At 42.1% G+C, this 18,504-nt stretch overlaps 2 protein-coding genes and 2 long non-coding RNA genes across 4 annotated transcripts; all 4 read right to left on the bottom strand.

The window, feature by feature from the left end:
* Positions 1-3,022: 3,022 nt before the first annotated feature.
* LOC119221789 (uncharacterized) lies at positions 3,023-6,391 on the bottom strand. Its single transcript, XM_062564876.1, has 9 exons — positions 6,384-6,391; positions 6,143-6,288; positions 5,712-6,003; positions 5,301-5,452; positions 4,953-4,974; positions 4,710-4,852; positions 4,187-4,436; positions 3,547-3,725; positions 3,023-3,461 (listed from the first exon to the last, which is right to left on the bottom strand). The coding sequence occupies exons 1-9, from the start codon at positions 6,389-6,391 to the stop codon at positions 3,403-3,405; spliced, it is 1,251 nt and encodes a 416-aa protein (XP_062420860.1). The 3' UTR covers positions 3,023-3,402.
* Positions 6,392-8,357: 1,966 nt separating this feature from the next.
* Positions 8,358-9,989, bottom strand: LOC119222921 (putative ferric-chelate reductase 1). Its single transcript, XM_037479935.2, has 6 exons — positions 9,766-9,989; positions 9,472-9,660; positions 9,279-9,374; positions 8,909-9,041; positions 8,638-8,778; positions 8,358-8,554 (listed from the first exon to the last, which is right to left on the bottom strand). The coding sequence occupies exons 1-6, from the start codon at positions 9,961-9,963 to the stop codon at positions 8,511-8,513; spliced, it is 801 nt and encodes a 266-aa protein (XP_037335832.2). The 5' UTR covers positions 9,964-9,989; the 3' UTR covers positions 8,358-8,510.
* A 659-nt stretch (positions 9,990-10,648) lies between these two features.
* On the bottom strand, positions 10,649-11,760 carry LOC134116582 (uncharacterized). The gene is made up of 2 exons (XR_009948548.1): positions 11,307-11,760; positions 10,649-10,802 (listed from the first exon to the last, which is right to left on the bottom strand). It is a non-coding gene; the product is annotated as an uncharacterized LOC134116582 (long non-coding RNA).
* A 2,876-nt stretch (positions 11,761-14,636) lies between these two features.
* LOC119223083 (uncharacterized) lies at positions 14,637-16,331 on the bottom strand. The gene is made up of 3 exons (XR_005120859.2): positions 16,184-16,331; positions 15,360-15,608; positions 14,637-15,257 (listed from the first exon to the last, which is right to left on the bottom strand). It is a non-coding gene; the product is annotated as an uncharacterized LOC119223083 (long non-coding RNA).
* Between the last annotated feature and the right edge of the window lie 2,173 nt (positions 16,332-18,504).

The raw sequence follows: 18,504 nt of genomic DNA, 5'->3' as shown, positions 1-18,504 counted from the left end.
CCTTCTCCCCTCTACGTCTGTCCGGCGGTCCCATGCGCTCCCCACCGCCTCCCCCTCCCCCTCCCATGCGCTCCCCCTCCCCCACCCCCTCCTCCTCCCTCCCTCCCTCCCTCTCACCTAACAAGAGCGCTACAGTCCTTCTGCACTCAAACTTTCCATTTATCCCCCACCCTACCCGGAGTAACTTGAAATGAATACACAATAAAAAAATAAAAAATGTCCGTTACCCCACCCAGACGTAGTTGCACACACAAAAAGACCCGCAAATGTTTTATTGCGGCAGTCGCATGTTCTTTATTCCCACTTAGGAGATAATAAAGCCCATTCGTGCTTTTAAAAAAAATATATATATATAGATAAAAGGCTCCAAAAATGTCTCATGGTGGCACAAGCCTTCAGTCTGTGCGGCCAACTCACGCCAAAAAAATGCTTTGACGCACGGCGACCACTTTGTGCGAAATGGCTGTGACCCCCCCGGTGAACGGCATAAAAGTGCATTCCTCTCATTGGCTCATGGAAATTGACCTTATGTCACCTACCTGACATCCAGTGCCTGCGCTCCGCACACGCACATCACGCGCTGCGCGTAGGGCACCAAGTGCCTGGGGGGGCACCAAAAAATCTGGGACGTGAAAAATCATCACAGTAGGCTACTAGTATAAATAACAAATAAAATATGTCTAAAGCATGCTAATATGCAAATTCAATACAAAGTCAAAAAGTAATAGGCCTAGACCAAATTAGTGGAGAAAAAGGGGAACCTCCTGTGCGGCCCCCCCTCCCCCCACCTCCCAGTGGTCTGTTCCATTATGCCTCAAATCTCAAATGTGGCAGACAGCTTTGAAACGGCTTCGAAAAGGCATCAAGAGTCGGGGGCGGAAAAAAGAAAAAAGAAGAGACAGCGGGATGATGCTCGCGCGTCGCTCTCAGCTAAGACAATGTTTTAAATCAGGGGTCCCCGAACTTTGTCTCGTGAGGACCGTTGCTAGCGGTCACCGGGCGGCCGGCTGCCCGCATGTACTCGCGCTCATAATGTCCGCACGGACCGCCGGTGGGTCGTATTCGGTACTCGTCCACGGGCCGCCCGAAGTTTCTGTTACCGTTACCGTTTCTGTTATCATTTGTTTTTCATGTTATCGTTTACGTTTTTGCATAACAATCGGCTTCAAGAGGCATATCCCAATCTGTGGTTTGCTCTTCGTATTGCACTGACTCTCCCTGTCAGCTGAGCGAAGCTTTTCAAAGCTCAAACTAATCAAAACGTACCTGCGCTCATCAATGGGGCAGGAACGTTTAAGTGGTCTGGCTGTCATCAGCATCAATGGGGACGTGGCTCAGTAACTGTCATATGACCTGAGAGCTGATTTTGCAGCTAGGAAATGCAGGCGTGTGCCTCTGTAGGGCCTTTGACAACTGATGGTAGTGAAAATGTTTGTAATATAGTTCTATCAGATAGCAGAATGGTCTTTTTTATAGAGATGGTAAAGTAAAATTCTACTGTGCAGTTTGCACTTTATTATTATTATTTGTACTTATGTATATTATTTACTGAAGAAATGTGCACATTATTACTTACACGGTTATATACTTGAATACTTTCTGCGTTTACAATGTTCAGTTCCAAATCTGTGTTTTTGGTAATTGTGGTGGTATTTGGTATTTATATTTTATAATTTTATCTTTTATATAATTTATTTCTTTTCATGTTTGTTTATGTAAATTATTTATGTTTAGAAGTTATTCGGGGAATAAAGAGAACCTAACTAAGACATTCTGAATGGTTGTTATTCCTTTGGTGGTGGTGGTGGTTGGTTGGTTCGTTGGTTGGGGGGGGGGGCACCACCAAGCATTTGTGCTTAGGGCACCCAAACGGCTAGCGCCGGCCCTGCTGACATCCACTGGAGGGATAAGGTGTAACTCCCGCGATGCAGGGTTACCCTTGCATGAGGAAAGGAATGGTGAGAATCCATCAACACTCCAGGTTTTATTGCAGTGGAATACAGTCAGAAGAGGGTGTTCAAATCAATGGTGTTTCATGTTACATCTTGATTTGATTATGTATAATAACTAGAGCATAAGCCTACGAAACTCAAGTGAATTTGTAACTTTTTATGACGCCGTCAGCCTGATTTAAAACAGGACATGCAGAACATTCTTCGAGCAGCGACTCAATTAAAAGTTGAATTCGGCGGGAAGCCTTTGTTAACATATCTTAACAATTTGGAACTTTTAAAACAATGCAATAACTCACTTGGCGCGGCGATAACTGTAATTCTGTCCTTAAAGGATTCACGTCAGCTCAGACAGAACATAAAATAGAGTGTTTAAAAAGTGCACCTAATGTACGTAAAACCATGTGTTTAATGCCACCCAGTAGACCCTCAGTGGAGAAAAGATGGTGAGTCACAAACACTCCACCCTTTACTATTTACACCTCTTCTTTTTTCGTGCCACACGGTTATATGAATGTTAACCCCTATGGTTTGTGTTTGGACTGCTTTAAGCAGTCAGGAATCCAGTCAACGGATCAACAGCGCCTCCCTGTGTGTACTGTGTAGAGGACACACAGCAGTTCCCCATTCGGCCTTTCTGCCAGCAGACATTTTCACTTGTCACAGGCGTTACTAATGACACGTAGCAAAGCTGCGAGGACAAAACGCCGGCAGGAAGAACGCCATGAACTGGGTGCAAGGACACAACCAGGACACCGGGGTCTCAGGTTTATATAATACGCTTCTTAGTAATTCTGTTGCATTAAAGCTCATCGTCAAAGATCCTTTAAAGCCCACGAGACGAGGCATTATTTGGAGCCCCGCGTGTCCTGGTTGTGGTTTGAATGATTTGGGCTTTGCGCATGTGGTGTTACTAGTGGAACTGGGAGGGTGGAGCCATCCACTGGTGAAGAGGGGGAGGCCAGATAAATAATATCTGGGAATCATAAACTTCCATTAGTTCAACATTCACAGAACCATAACTGGTTGTTGTTTTTCTTTTCACACTGCCAACAAAGACCACCTGCGCATTTTTTCATTTATTTTCGTCCTACGTCAAGGTCAATCAGACAAATTGCAGAATAAATAAGCATTTTCCTTCGTTGTTGTGAATGCAAATCTAACTACGCTCGATGTGGGGAACATTGCCGGTGATAGCTCAGCAGTTACATCGCTATGGTCTTTCACACATTATAAAGACAAAGGATCTGTTTAACAAATATGATTATTCTGTATATTAACAGAAATGCAAGAAGTGGTTACATGTGATTACAGAGAGACTAACCCCCTGGAGGGGATTTCAGGTGGTTATAACTAATAGGTATGCTGTATCTTATTTTATCATATAGTCGACATCAAAGAAGTGCAGGAAGTTTCAAAATCGCTGTCAGGTGAACAGGTTCCATTATTATCAGCCCTCAGGAACTTTGGTGCTCGCGAAGAACACCCTTCGTGCTCCCAACCCGGTATCTAAAGGACAGAAAAGGGTGGTGATGGTCTAGCGGCAGAAAGAGACTTGTGCAAGCGCAGGATTCGAGGTGTAACCCCCCCTTACCTGATTGGCAGATGAAGTTGAGGCGCTTGTCACAAGGCTGGCTCTCCCACTCGAAGGGCTCTCCTGTGCCGATGCCTCCACAGGGGTCGGACTGCCGCCAAGGGGCCCTGCCTCGCAGCCATTTGGTGAACGGCATGGCGTCGCCAGACATCCAGAACCACATGTCGCCCATTAGGTATCTGGCAAACAGACTTGTTAACAAACTTGCGCTCGGACTAGTCTGATTAACTGTTTCATCAATCCAGTGTTACAAGCAAAGACAGACCTGTTTGCTCAAACAGGTAAATTGGAACCATTTGTTATTTGATTTATTTTCGTTCAATTCATGTGATTAACTTCTTTGTCAATATTTGAGATAACACGGTTTCGGTAGGTTCGTCTTTGGTGAGAGCTGTTAGCAAAGCATGTATGCACATCTGTTTTGGTATGGCACCAATGCAAATTAGCAAATAAGAGGACAACATTTGACTTGAAGACCTGTGTCTTTTGCATATTTAAATTTAATTTGGATTATATTTTGACTGCAGGAAAAACAGCAGCCCTGCATGACCGAGCGAGGCCATCATTTAGATGAGACAACAGCAGATTTGTATTACGTCGCGCTAATTCCTACAGCTGGCCCTGACCCATTGTCGACTACCTGCGCAGCCCCAGCCAGACATGGTCGCTGAGCGGTAACCCAGCGCTGCCCAGCAGCCGCTCCAGCTCGCTCTGCTCCTCCTGGCTGCGGAGGATAAGCAGGTCCCAGTGGTTACGTCTGCAGAAGAGCAGCGCGTCGGACCAGCCGAGCCGCTCTCCCACCACCGTCACTTTTCTGCCGCTCAACAGCACGCTCACGGTGGGAGGAGGAGGAGGAGCGGTGACGTTGGATGGAGCATTATCTTCTGGCGCTGGAAGAGGAAGAATGTTCTTAGGTTTCAGTTGACACAACTAATGTATGTTTTTCTTCTTTTTTAGCTTTAGCTAGTCGCGAAGCCTAAGTTGGTGGGGTAGATTTGGTTCCAATTGATTCTGGTCTGATAAAGTACATTTTATGTGAAAGAAAGGAGAAATTACATTTATTCCACATCAGCTTCTAATGCACACAATCTTAATACCCAAGATTCAGACATTACACAGTATTTCATAGCTAGTTCTCTCTATTAGGTTTGATTTTGATCTACCTGCCAGGGAAGCAAACACCTCGACTTCACACAGGGCCAAATAAGTGTATTTCGGAATGTACACTTGTACGTAGCGACCCGTCATGCCAGCACAGTTGAAGGTGAAGGACAACGGCCCGGTTGTTGACAAGATAGTTCCACATCTGAAGGAGAAACATAACGGATGACCACGGGTGCTGTCCAAGCATTAAAGGTTCAACATAATATCGCAACAGTCAACTAGATGTAGATTTCATGCCTCACCTTGAGTTGTCAATCCAGATCTCTGCGCCAACAAGCCAGGCGGCACAGCAGTCATGTATGTTGAGAATCATGATGGCACTGATCCTGTGCACGGCTAACAAGTCTAAAGTCCACGTTGGATTGTTAATATAGTAAGTGAGGCTGCAGCACGATTCCCAATACCTTCCACTTTTACACCCATTGACAGCGTAACTGGATTCCCCGTAGGTAACCGTACTCCACAACTGTGTAGTTGGTTTGTTTAAGGCCACATTTAGTAGAGGTTTCACTAAAGTGGGAAAAAAAGAGAAATGCATCAATTTCTAACTCTTAATGCTAATAATCAAAGCCGGTCGGTTATAGTTGCACCTGCGAGGGTACCGTACACCTCCACTTCGCACAGGGTGAGCGTCCTGCTGTCCCCGGGGATGATCACGTTCACGAAGCGGCCCTCTACGCTGCCCCCATCACAGCGGTAGGTTTTGGTTTTACCGGCACTGAGGCTGGGGATGGAAGCACACCTGAGAGGGGAGGGAGTTGGGGAATAATTGTGTTGGTTATCTTGAGGGCTCTATGTTTAAAAAATAGTGTTAAATGTCATTTATGTCATTTAGGGTTTTAATTTATGATGTTTTAGGTAAACGAAAGCCATCAAGAGTGTAAGTACTGTGTAAGTGATCCATGGCTACCTAATATCAAAATGGAGTTGTGGTGATGTGTAGTGAAGTAAGACAGTTGGTCACTAGTTAGAGAATGCTGCGCCGTCCGAAGTTCCTTCACCTGGTGTTGTTGTTTCCGTTGTTCTCCAGAGAGCTCCCCACCCGTATCTCGGCTCCATCCAGTCTCTCACCACAACAGTCTCCTCTATTTGTGACTTTGACAGATGTGATATCATATTCTTGTCCCAGGTCCACCCTCCACCAGGGGTCCGTCTCTGACTCTGTGTGGGTACAGGACCCTTTTGGGAGGTAGGAGTTGCGATTCCCGTCGATGGCCTTGGCAGCAACGAAGACGGAGCTCGTCGATGACTGGGTGGCGTCTCCTTTCAGTGCCAGGTTGGGTTGAGGATATTCTTGAAATAAAAACAAAGGGATGGATCTGTTGAAGTGTCCACAAACCTGCGGCTGGTCGGTCATGTCGTCATTGCAAGGGTAAATCAAAAGCATGGACATACCAACAACTAATCTGCATTTTATTTAATGTTTCCTTACCGTAGTCTCCGATGAACACCTCAAATTCGCAGAGACAAAGAGTCCTCCCGCTGCCTGGAAGACGCAGAGTGATGTACCGTCCCTTTATAGCGCTGAATGAAAAGTGGAATGTGAGGTCACCTGGGATGTTGGGGATGACTGCACACCTGTGTGGGGAGAAGAAAAGAGAAGGTGAGATTAACATGTTGCCAGTATCCCAACCGGGAGATGTAGGCTGCAGGTGTGTATCAGGCTGCATCACCTGACCATCTTTGGGTCGAGTTTATCTGTTGAATTTCCAATCCAGATTTCACCACCAATCAGGTAGCTCTCCTTTGAATCTTCTTGAGTTATAGTTATAGCTGTAATCATGTACACATTCTGCAAGTCCACCCTCCACCAGGGATCAGCCTCTTCATTGGTGCAGGTACAGAATCCCTTTTCATATCTCACGTCTTTGAGCCCATCAACTGCCCTGCCGGGACTAGTACCATACAATAGTGAAGACTGGACAGCTTGTTTATTCAGTGCCACATTTTGAAGAAGGGTACCTTAATGGCAAAAAGATAATTACAAGCCAAGTAAACCACAGAATGTATCGAGGAAAAACAAGTTTACCTGCCAGCGCTCCAGATGTTAGGATGAGAGAAATGCCTGTTAAGTTATTAGACAGTTAATGATTTCCACTCAATTATACAATTTTATAATGTACTGATATATAATATATATATATATATATATATATATATATATATACACACACACACAGTATTAGTTGGTCATACTTTGTGCCACATTTGAACTCATGAGTTCAAATTGAAACAAAGAAAGAACAAAAAAAAAAATAATAATTGGTTTAAGTAGCAGCTAGACCGAATGTTAGCACAAACAAAACCTTAATATTGAAGTTTTTGTTTGACACAATACCCTTTTAAAATATTAATGCTGGGTGAGTGAGTGCAATTAAATGATAGAGACAAGCAATTACAATTTGAAGTCCTGGGACTGCTTATTGTGTATCCATTTTTCTGCCTCCTTTTGGCAAAAAGTTGTTTAAACATTTAATTAAAAACAACCGAGTTAGTATATGGTAAAAATGATGAATAAACATAGCTTAACATACGTCTTACCATGGAGGATCCAGATGTACTGGCTCCTCACAGTCATGGCTCCGGATGCAACCCGAGAATGGAGGTTAGAACAACTCAATGCCAGACTGTCTGTTGACTTGCCGTCTTTGGAGAGTTCTTCTGAGTGTTACCTGACGTACTGTACTGGGTGATTTGTTCTGGTATTTGAGAACATGTAAACTTGCAGTGGGCATGGTTTGCATGCAGGAAAACACACCCAGATATACATCGGCTTACTGTGAATCACTCTTGCATCTACATTGATTGTTGTTTAAATATTGTCCTCCCCAACAAAGACATGATTTGACCAAAAGTTGCAAAACAAAAATGGCCCAAAATTGATTTTTTCAGTCTTGGCTTCTTAAAGTTTATATTGGTAACCTTCTAAATGCACCAGTAGACTTGGCAGGCCTCCATGCTCTGAATTTGGAATTTAGTACATTTAAGGTCCTATAAAACTATGCATATATATTTTAGTACGTCTGGTGAACAAAAATATTGCAGCAACTATTAACTGGCTAAAACTTAAAAAAAAAAGTCCTAATCTGCTTTAAACCTTTAAAAGAGGTACACTGATTTGATTTATGGCACAGGGCGTTAACAGCACATTTTTATCCAAGACTGATTTGAAAGACACTTTCATTGAGACTATTCATTGTCACCATATAAAATCATCCTAAAATAAACTCAAACGTTAGGAGTTGCTGTTAAGTTTTTGAACAATAGTAGCTTAAATGTCTATTTGCTATTAAAAATTGTATTGACATTAGCAATAAAAAAAAAAGAAGTAATCATGGCCCTCAATTTCCCATCTGTCCGTTTTGAAAGTAAACTGAGGATTCATGACTTAGTTTAAAAGCAAAAAATAGGAGTTCCTCAGTGGTTAGAGTTACATCTTAAAGGTTTACCTAAATGTGTGGTAAACAGACCTCTAACAGTTCTTTTCGTGAAGCATGGCATCTACTGGTGAAAGCCAGGTAGTGGTTTGTACAATTACATTAGTTGTTGGATTCATCGTTGTACTTTCTTATAAGGCTAACCACAAAATTGCCGACGTAAGGAACAACGTCAACATATCAACCTACAGGACAGAAATCAATCAGTCCTTTGGTTATAAATAAAACAATTTATTATATTTTGAATGAAAAACTTTAAAATAACAGTAGTCGAAATCCTGTAGAAGTGTGATCATCCTCCACCTTTCAGTGGACAACCATCATGCTTGTCCATGGTTTCTCGTCTTCGGGGTTTCAGTTTCCTCAGAATGTTGCCAGCCTGAGCACACCCACAGTGATCAGCACCACTGTAGGGGAGAACAATGATATTGTTGACAAAGCATTGTTCTAATGAACAACATTTATCTCAATGGAAAAGCGCTCAACATACCTTGGGTCAAAGACTGATGGAATGTCATTGCGTGGCTAGTGGTGTTGAGGGCAACGTTGTTAATGACTGTGACCTTGGGATTCGCCAGGTCTACAACGGAACTCTGTATTCTTGGGGTTGGACGTCCCAGGGTACCACTAGCTGTAATTAAAAATAGGTTTTTACTACACTGCAATATTGTCTAATATAATACATGATAGTCTCATTTACAGTCCGTCTTAGTTGGCTGTCAAAGCGCACATGATGATGATGATGTTTGTGTCCAGCTTACTGCTGTTGAAATGTCCAGTGGAGACTGCGAGTACGGAATTGGAAGCTCTAGCAGCTGGGGTTGGTACAGTGGTAGCAAATGTACACTGGATATTTCTTCCATCGACCTTGCCTTTCACAGAGCTCACATTCAGCTGCAGAGCAAAGACAATGGCGAAGATGCCCAACACGAAGATTAGTTTTATTATAAAAACCTGACTGAAACCTCCATGCATTATAAGGATTATAAGGACTGTGCGCTTGGCAGAAAAGGTTCATGTGCATGCAAAGTGATTTCCATATACTAGGCCGATTACATTAGTTAAGCAAAAAAATAAAACATTGCCGCCAACGTACAGCTCTATTTCCTCCTCGCTCCAATTTTAACTCACCACTGTCACTGTGAGGTGGCCATTGTTGAGGAATGTGCTGACGAATTTAACAGCACCTCTGTTATTTGCACAGACATAGGTTGGGTCATTTCCTCCCTATTGTAGACAAAACAAAAACGTTTTAATCTCTTTTCATCCGCCTTTTAGACGCCTTCAAACTAACTATATCATTGGGTGACCGAACTTGACATACCAGTGTGGCGTCCGGTGAAAGGGTGGCAGCAATGTAGCCGTCAGACTCTCCAGAGAGCCCAAACGCAAATTTATTACCGCTGATCAGCATGGCACTCAGAAAGAAACAGGAACTTGTGGAGGGGTCACAGCTCGAGGGCTCAGCCACACAAAGCTCCGTAGTCCCACATGCTGCCCTAGAAAGAGGAGTCTGAAAGAGATGAGAAAAGTGCACTTTGATTATGTTAGACACCATAGGTGATCCTAAGTTTAGATCTCTCCTGGTTCACCGTGCTGTTTGTGTGGGATCACTCACCTGAAGAGTTTCCACTGTGCTGTCAGTATTCAGGGGGTGTGCCGCTGTTGTCGCGTTTGCTGGCCTCGTGGCGTTTGCTGTAACAGTCGCGTTTGCTGCAACAATGGGGCTTGTAGGAATCGTCATATTGGCTGGCCTTGTCGCGTTTGCAGTAACAGTCATATTGGCTGGCCATGTCGCGTTTGCAGTAACAGTCATATTGGCTGGCCTTGTCGCGTTTGCAGTAACAGTCATGTTGGCTGGCCATGTCGCGTTTGCAGTAACAGTCATATTGGCTGGCCTTGTCGCGTTTGCAGTAACAGTCATATTGGCTGGCCTTGTCGCGTTTGCAGTAACAGTCATATTGGCAGTAACAGTCATATTGGCTGGCCTTGTCGCGTTTGCAGTAACAGTCATATTGGCAGTAACAGTCATATTGGCTGGCCTTGTCGCGTTTGCAGTAACAGTCATATTGGCAGTAACAGTCATATTGGATGGCCTTGTCGCGTTTGCAGTAACCGTCGCGTTTGCTGTAACGATGGGGCTTGTTGGACTGGTCGTATTTGCTGGTCTCGTCGTGTTTGCAGGAATCGTCATATTTGCTGGCCTCGTCGCATTTGCTGTAACGATGGGGCTTGTAGGAATCGTCATATTTGCTGGCCTCATTGAGTTTGGTGTAACTGTTGCATTTGCAGGAATCAACATATTTGCAGGTCTCATTGAGTTTGCTGTAACCATGGGGTTTTCAGGAATCGCCATATTTGCTGGCCTTGTTGCGTTGGCTGTAACTGGCGCGTTTGCTGTAACCATGTGGTTTTCAGGAATTGCCATATTTGCTGGCCTCGTCGCATTTGCTGTAACCATGGGGTTTTCAGGAATCGCCATATTTGCTGGCCTTGTTGCGTTGGCTGTAACTGGCGCGTTTGCTGTAACCATGTGGTTATCAGGAATTGCCATATTTGCTGGCCTCGTCGCATTTGATGATTGGCCATAGGTGCCCACAGACATCCAGGACTGAGTCACAAATAGGACAGTGAAGACCAGTCTGCTGTCCATGCCTGGATTGGGTGGGGGGAGATTACACTTTCAGTATCACAGAATACTTGGTTAACTGTGGTGTTAAGAGATTGTATCAAGCCCTGGATTAATTATTCAAAAGGAGAATTAACCAAACCGTTTCTATTTTACAGCTTTGCATTTTTTTTATTAAAACACACACAGAATGTTAAGCTACACTCTTTGATCGACTAAAGAGGAAAACATACAGCAGATTGACCGAAAATTATAGAAATGCTCAACAAAATGTGAAATAATATTCTACAATTTAACAAATGTCTTCCCAATTTTCTTGAATTAGGAACAATTATTATAATTTAGTAAAATCATGCATGAGATTAATGATACCTAAATATATCATACCTAGCAAGAATACGCATTGATTTGCCTTCATAGTTATTAAATTTCAGATAAAAGAAATTGCAAAAAAAGTGACCTAAAGTACTTTCTGTACAGCATTTCTTCAAAAGTTACAGATACCGATGTCTTGCACTGCCCAAGCCTACCTGTAGGTATTATCTTCAGTTCCAATGAGTGGTGAAATTCGGTGTTAAAGGCCAAAAATCCACAGGCCCTTGTAACGGTTGCTTGAGTTGGTGACGCGCCTCCTCGTTCCTGTGCTCAGCCGGACCCCAAGTTAAGATGTGACACCAGTGCTCCTCGTGTTGCTAATTAAAACCGGCTGTGTGAAAAGAGTCAGTCTACACCCCTCCTTCCCTGATGTCATGGGTGACGTTTTTAAAGGGCGTGGCTTTGAATTAAAGATCTAGGGGCGATTCATGGAAGCCACAGACAAATGTTGCCTCTTCATAGCACAAATGTATCCCCCTTTGTCCCTTCTAAGGTTTAGTTTCTAAGTGCATTGCTTCCTTGGCGCATGTAAGCTACATATTTGTCAAATGCATATATAGTTTTTGTAGGTCTAGTGAACAAAAGTTATTGCAACAACTGTTAACTCTTGTGTAGATCCTAATCTGCTTTTAGTCTTTAAAATAGGCTTGATGTATAGGCAACAGTATGTTCACAGTATTTTTGTAAATTAAAAGACACTCTTTGACTATTGATAATTGTCACCATTTAAAAGCAGTCGTCCTAAAATAACTTAATAAATATTAAATAATTAATATATTAGTTTCCAACCTACACACAAATGTTCTTACTGCCTTTCTGCACTGTGCAATCCCTTGGAAACATTTTCAAATAATCTCTAGTCAGCAACCGTTAAGGACCAGGGGAGATGAGCACGATGACATTTCGCTATGTCACTTCCGGTGACCATCTTGGTTTTGCTGAAATAGCAGCAGTTACACGTCTCTCCGTAACGGCGTCGTCGCCTTAACGGAGGAGGGGCTCCTTCCGCCGGATGGACCTGCGACATCGCGAAGAACGTCACGGTAGGTGTGGGTAGTTTTGTTGTTTGGTTTCTTTAGAAACATATATATATGTAAATGTTGGAGTCGCGCGCACGTTAATTAGGGTTAATGTTCGTCACACTGTAAAACTAGCTTGCGGACTCTTGACAGCCGTTAGCTAACGTGACCGTGTGACCTTTGCTAGTGTTCACTTTAGCTGCTCATTCTTACATTTTCTAACGAGGTTTTACGTCGCTACGACTGTATATGACCGCAATTGTGCATGACAAACTAACGTTCCCTGTCAGCTAAGTCAGCTAACGTCAACGTTAGTTAATATAAAAATGACTTTAGCTTGCCTAAATAGGCTGGAACTGTGATCAGTTAACAAGGCTATGATATGGCTTAGCTAACGTTATATCAGTGTGATACAAGCTAACCGATATATCAATTTGTCATTTTCTATGTAACATTATATTAAAAACCAATCCAGGTAATATTTGCACGCAAAAATATAACATTAACGAATCTTTAAAATCTAGGTTGGTGTGATATTCTGTTGAATAAATACCATTTAAACTGCTCTTATAATGGAAAAGGAGTAGTTCACATTGACTAAATTCCCTCTCCCATATTTTTATATAACATAGTTACTTAAAATTGTTATACAGTTCCTCCTGTGTAATTGTCGATCACACTTTGCCCTCCTGATGGCATATCACAGCTAAAAACTCATTTCAGAGCTTTCAATGTTTTGGAACACAATGTTTTTTTACTAAAGATAATCAGTTTACATAAAATGTTTATTGCAAAAATCTGTAATCAAGCATCATAATACAATGTGCAAACCCAATTCAGCCAATGAAGGTGAACTGGACAATATGATTCAAGGCATTATAGTTTAATAACCTATAACAGGATTTCTTCTGTAGTTACTGTTGCATCTTAAACGTTTTTATCTGAATGTGTGGTAACCAGATGCCATTCACATTTTTCTTTTCATAAAGCCTTCAGAAGTGTGATCACCCTCCCTCACTTCAACTTTCAGTAAATTAAGCATGACGGTTGTGGTTGTCCATTGTTTCTTGTCTTGGGGATTTCAGGTTCCTCAGACCGTGGCCAGACTGAGCACACCCACAGTCATCAGCACAGCTGCAGGGGACAACACAAAGAAATTGTTGATCAAGCATGGTTCTATTTGTTGAATGCACTCGTTGGACACATTTTATCCCTTAAATTACCTGGTGTCAGAGTATGATGGAATGTAATGGCGTGGCTAGTGGCGTTGGTGGTGATGTTTGTTGTCATCATTGGACTTGTCATCATTGGACTTGTCGCCATTGGACTTGTCGCCATTGGACTTGTCATGTTAGTTGTCATGGAAGCAGCAATCGTTGTTCCGTCGGTGCCCGCACACATCCAGGAGAGAGTCACAAATAGGACAGCGAAGACCAGTCTGCTGTTCATACCTGGATTGGGTAGAGCAAGATTAAGACTTTCAGTACTACAATATAATGGAATAGTTGGATTAATCAAGGTCAATAATACATAGGAGAAATATATAACTTTTTTTTTTTACAGTATTGCATTTGAGAGTATTTTACAAAGATAGAATGTTAGGCTAAACTTAGTAACGAAAGATATATTATAGAAATGCTAAACAAAAAAGGAGATTTCTGAAATTTAGCTGTTATTTTTAACAAATTTGGTTAAATTAGGTACAATTCGGATAATTTGGAATATATACATGCATGATGATATTCTTAATATATCTTGCATGGTATTACTAAAATGAGCATGCCTAAATACATTATTTATGGGGGGTGCTGCGGAAGTTTTACGTTCTAATCGCCGCGCTCGACTTCAAGGTGTAACCTTTATTATTGTTCGGTCTGAAACAGCGCGCCCAGTGACGGATGGTGCAGCAATATTGTTGTCCGGGTGGAAATCAGGAGAAAGGTCGGTCCGGGATATTTTCGGGAGGGGCTTTGAAATTCGGGAGGGTTGACATGTCTGATTGTAAGATATGCAAAAGCGACATGGCCTGGCACGGGAACACCACGGCAATGATTCATGATTTTGTGCCTAATATATTTAATTTGGCGGCTGTAAAGTATACATCATGCGATGTGTGTATGTTTTTTGTGTTAGTCCATTTTATTTGCTTACTTAGGGATGTTCAAGGAGCAATCTGTTAGTGCGAAACATATTTACAAAGTGCACAGTCAGTTCTATTTTTCAATAAAGGGTTGGAAATTAATGTTTTTACATTTTTTATTTTTTTATCCGATTCATCGATTAATCGAACAAATAATCGACAGATGAATCGATTATTAAAATAATCGTTAGTTGCAGCTCTAATAGAAAATAATAATAATAATAAATATATAGAATGGGGTCACTTCCCTGCAAAAGATGAAAATTATGAAAGTGGATGACAGATGGGTTTTGTAAGGGAAGTTGGAAAATTCTGAAAGGGATGTTTATTTCAAAAATCTGTAATCAAGCATCAACTGTTACATAATACAATGTGCAAAACCAATTTCATCATTATTTGGTATCATACATAGCATTCTCTATATGCAACGTCTCATCTGCTTGTGTTCTTGCACATTAATAAAATATCAGCCAATGAAGGCTTCATTAGAAAAAGTTAACAACAGTCACATGAAGAAGAATAACTAGAAATAACATGAATGAAACGCAAATGCCTGCAATTTGCTAGTATAGTTTTTAGTGACATTGGAGGGGAAAAGACATTTCTATGCCAGCAAAAGTAATGATCGTCCTTAATAATGTCACATCTCTTAAGTTTTGAAGGTGAACTGGACAATATGATTCAAGGCATCATAATTTAATAACCTATAACAGGATTTCTTCTGTAGTTACTGTTGCATCTTAAACGTTTTTATCTGAATGTGTGGTAACCAGATGCCATTCACATTTTTCTTTTCATAAAGCCTTCAGGAGTGTGATCACCCTCCCTCACTTCAACTTTCAATAAATTAAGCATGACGGTTGTGGTTGTCCATTGTTTCTTGTCTTGGGGATTTCAGGTTCCTCAGACCGTGGCCAGACTGAGCACACCCACAGTCATCAGCACAGCTGTAGGGGACAACACAAAGAAATTGTTGATGAAGCATTGTTCTATTTGTTTAATGCACTTGTTGGACACATTTTTATCTCAATGAAAAACCCTTAAATTACCTGGAGTCAGAGATTGACGGAATGTAATGGCGTGGCTAGTGGCGTTGGTGGTGATGTTTGTTGTCATCATCACACTTGTCGCCATGGTACTTGTCATGGTACTTGTCGCCATGGTACTTGTCATGGTACTTGTCGGCATGGTACTTGTCATGTTTACTGACAGCGTCGTGTTTGGTTGGGCGTCGGTGCCCGCACACATCCAGGAGAGAGTCACAAATAGGACAGCGAAGACCAGTCTGCTGTTCATGCCTGGATTGGGTGGAGCAAGATTAAGACTTTCAGTACTACAATATGATGGAATAGTTGGATTAATGGTTAATTGTGGTGTTGAAAGAAATCTATCAAGGTCAATAATATAAAGGAAATACATAACTTTTTTACAGTACTTCATTTGAGAATATTTTACAAAGATAGAATGTTAAGCTGAACCTAGTAACCAAAGATTTATTATACAAATAAAGAACATTTTAATCAATATTCAACTATTTTCTAGCAAATGCATTTCCAGTCACGCAAGGAGATTTCTGACATTTAGCTGTTATTTTTCACCAATTCAGTTAAATTAAGTACAATTCTGGTAATTTATAAAATACATGCATGATGATATTCTTAATATATCTTTCATGGTATTACTAAAATTAACATGCCTAAATATATTATTCATCACTTTCAATGATTGGCCCTTATAGTTACTCGTTGTTGATGATTCAGATAAAAGACATTAATAATGTTTTATATGGTGTAAAAAAAGCTCATCAAAAGTACTTAATACGGCATTACTTCAAAAGTTACAGATACCGATGTCTTGCATGGCCCGAGCCTACCTGTAGATATTATCGTCAGTTCCAAAGAGGTGAAATTGGGTGTAAAAGCCCAAAAGTCCTTGCAGTCCTTGTAATGATGAGTTGCGTTGGTGATGCTCGTTCCTCTGATGTGATCAGCTGGATCCCAAGTTAAGTCGTGACAACAGTGCTTCTGTTGCCACTTTTTATGTGAACAGAGGGTGTGTTTTTTATAGGGCGTGGCTTTAAATGACGGCCCAGGTATGTTCTTTTTTCCTCTGTCCACCTCCCTTCTAATTGCTAAAGCTTATAAATGAATTACTTCACGACGCACGTAACCTACATGTTTGTGATGATGAGAACAATGAAACAAACTTAATAGACTGTCTTCTTTGAGTGTTACTCTTATCAAACAGTGTCATATTAAACATGATACATATAAATAAAGTATTACACTAGTCTTTGGAGCTCAGCTGAGAGTTGTTGTAGCTGTGAGTTTACTTTTGAGTGGTGGGTCAATTATGATTGATATCTATTGGATAAACACCAAGTAATAGAAATGAATACATTCCCAGTCTCTCAGCCAGTTAGACGGGTGCAACTGGTTTTACGGGTAGTATGTATTTTACTGGTATGTTAACGTCATTATAGCCCCCCCTCCCCAATTCTAACGGCCATTACAGTAGTCTTGTGATGTCACAGCGGTAGCGTGAATTACGTCAAACAATGAAAAGGGAGGGGACTTTACCTGGTAAGTGGAGGAAAGGGCATGTTGACCAGCAGGTGTTTTAGTACATTGCTCAATGAACGTACGTCACCATTGGAAACATTCTGTGCTTTCCCTCAGCTCCGGGAAGGGGAATGGCTGATTGTTTATCACAAACTAGCACGTCAACATGTCAAAGTACTTCGCTAAGTTTACTAACTTTTTACTGAAGAGGACAGTGGCAGATTGCGGATGAACGATTGTATTCAGATTAACACTCTGAAATCGCATAATTGTGACCCTTGTGACCCGTGACCCTTGACCTTTCAATAATCTGAGACCAGATATTCGCACCCTTGACCTTGATTTATCAACCAATATTTTCGGTTGGGTTTTAACTTGTTTCATTCCAGGGTAAAAGAAAATCAAGACTTATAGTGACGACTATATTTTAAGGACAGATGGGTTTTTGAAAAGGAAGTTGGAAAATTCTGAATTTTGATGATGAAAATGTTGAGCATTTAGTGGAAATGGGAAGACCAATGTGGTTGATAGAAGGTTGCTAAGTGTTACGTGCAGAGAGATGCGTGCACGTGTGTGTCTCTCTCGCACCTCCCTTTGTGCTGCAGGTGAGGTGGTGGAGGATTGGCTGGCCCTGCCTCCAGAGCACCCTGTGGATTGGCTCACACTCCGGCCATTTCAGTCAACCAGAGAACGGGGGACACCATTTAAAGCCCCTCTCCCTTTGTTCGCTTGCGCTGACTCCATTGAGGTTTGTGGTGGGGGAAGTGGTACTGAGTTAAGGCTGGGGTACCCCCGTAGATCAGTGGTCCCCAAACTAAGGCCCGCGGGCCGGATTTGGCCCGGCCCCCTGAACAATAAGAGAGGGGCATTATGATTTTTTTTTCAGTCTGGCCATGCAAATCCTACACTAGCCCCTGTGAAATAGAACGGAATAATGGAGTTAAAAGGTGGATTCAGAATGCAGGTATTTAACCTGCAGTGGTCAAACAATTATTTGTTTGTTCAATGCTCTCATCTGTCAAGAGGCGGTGGCGGTTATTATTTATTTCAAATATTCTGTAGATCCCCGAGAAGATTATTTGGTTATTGGAGTCAGAAAAGACGGTGAAATGTGAATCCTCCAACTTCTCCTCCGGCCTTCATCCGTCACGTCCTCCTCCACCTCCTCAGTCCCCATCATAAACCACAGCCCCTGTGTCTGCATCGAACAAAAGCTATGAGCTAGAACTTCAGCATCCAGCTGCAGGCCAGCTCCCACCAGATGGGACAGAGTGACTGGTAAGCAACAAATACCAGTACATTACCCCTGGTATCCCCAAACTAATGTGTTTATGCCAGCAGCAACAGTGCTGTGGAGCAGAGCAAAGGAAAAGAGTTACTACAATGATGATGATGATGCGTATTCCTGAGACAAATAGAGACACGGTCCTGTGGGCCTGTGGCCTGTGGGGGGAAAACACGAGTGGAGCAGGGAGGAGGCCTTCATAAGGATGGATGGAGGAGAGGACAAGGAGATGGTGGATCCCACTTCAATGGAAGTGCAAACACAAACACAGTCACAGACTGATGGGGAACAGGAGAGAAGTTAAAAGAAATCAATGAACTTTATTGGTGGAGGATGTTAAATGTCGTG

This window comes from Pungitius pungitius, chromosome 1 (assembly GCF_949316345.1).
Source record: "Pungitius pungitius chromosome 1, fPunPun2.1, whole genome shotgun sequence".
In the NCBI taxonomy this organism is placed as follows: Eukaryota; Metazoa; Chordata; class Actinopteri; order Perciformes; family Gasterosteidae; genus Pungitius; species Pungitius pungitius.
Note: the sequence above shows the minus strand (reverse complement) of the source record. Positions and strands in the feature narration are given on the sequence as shown.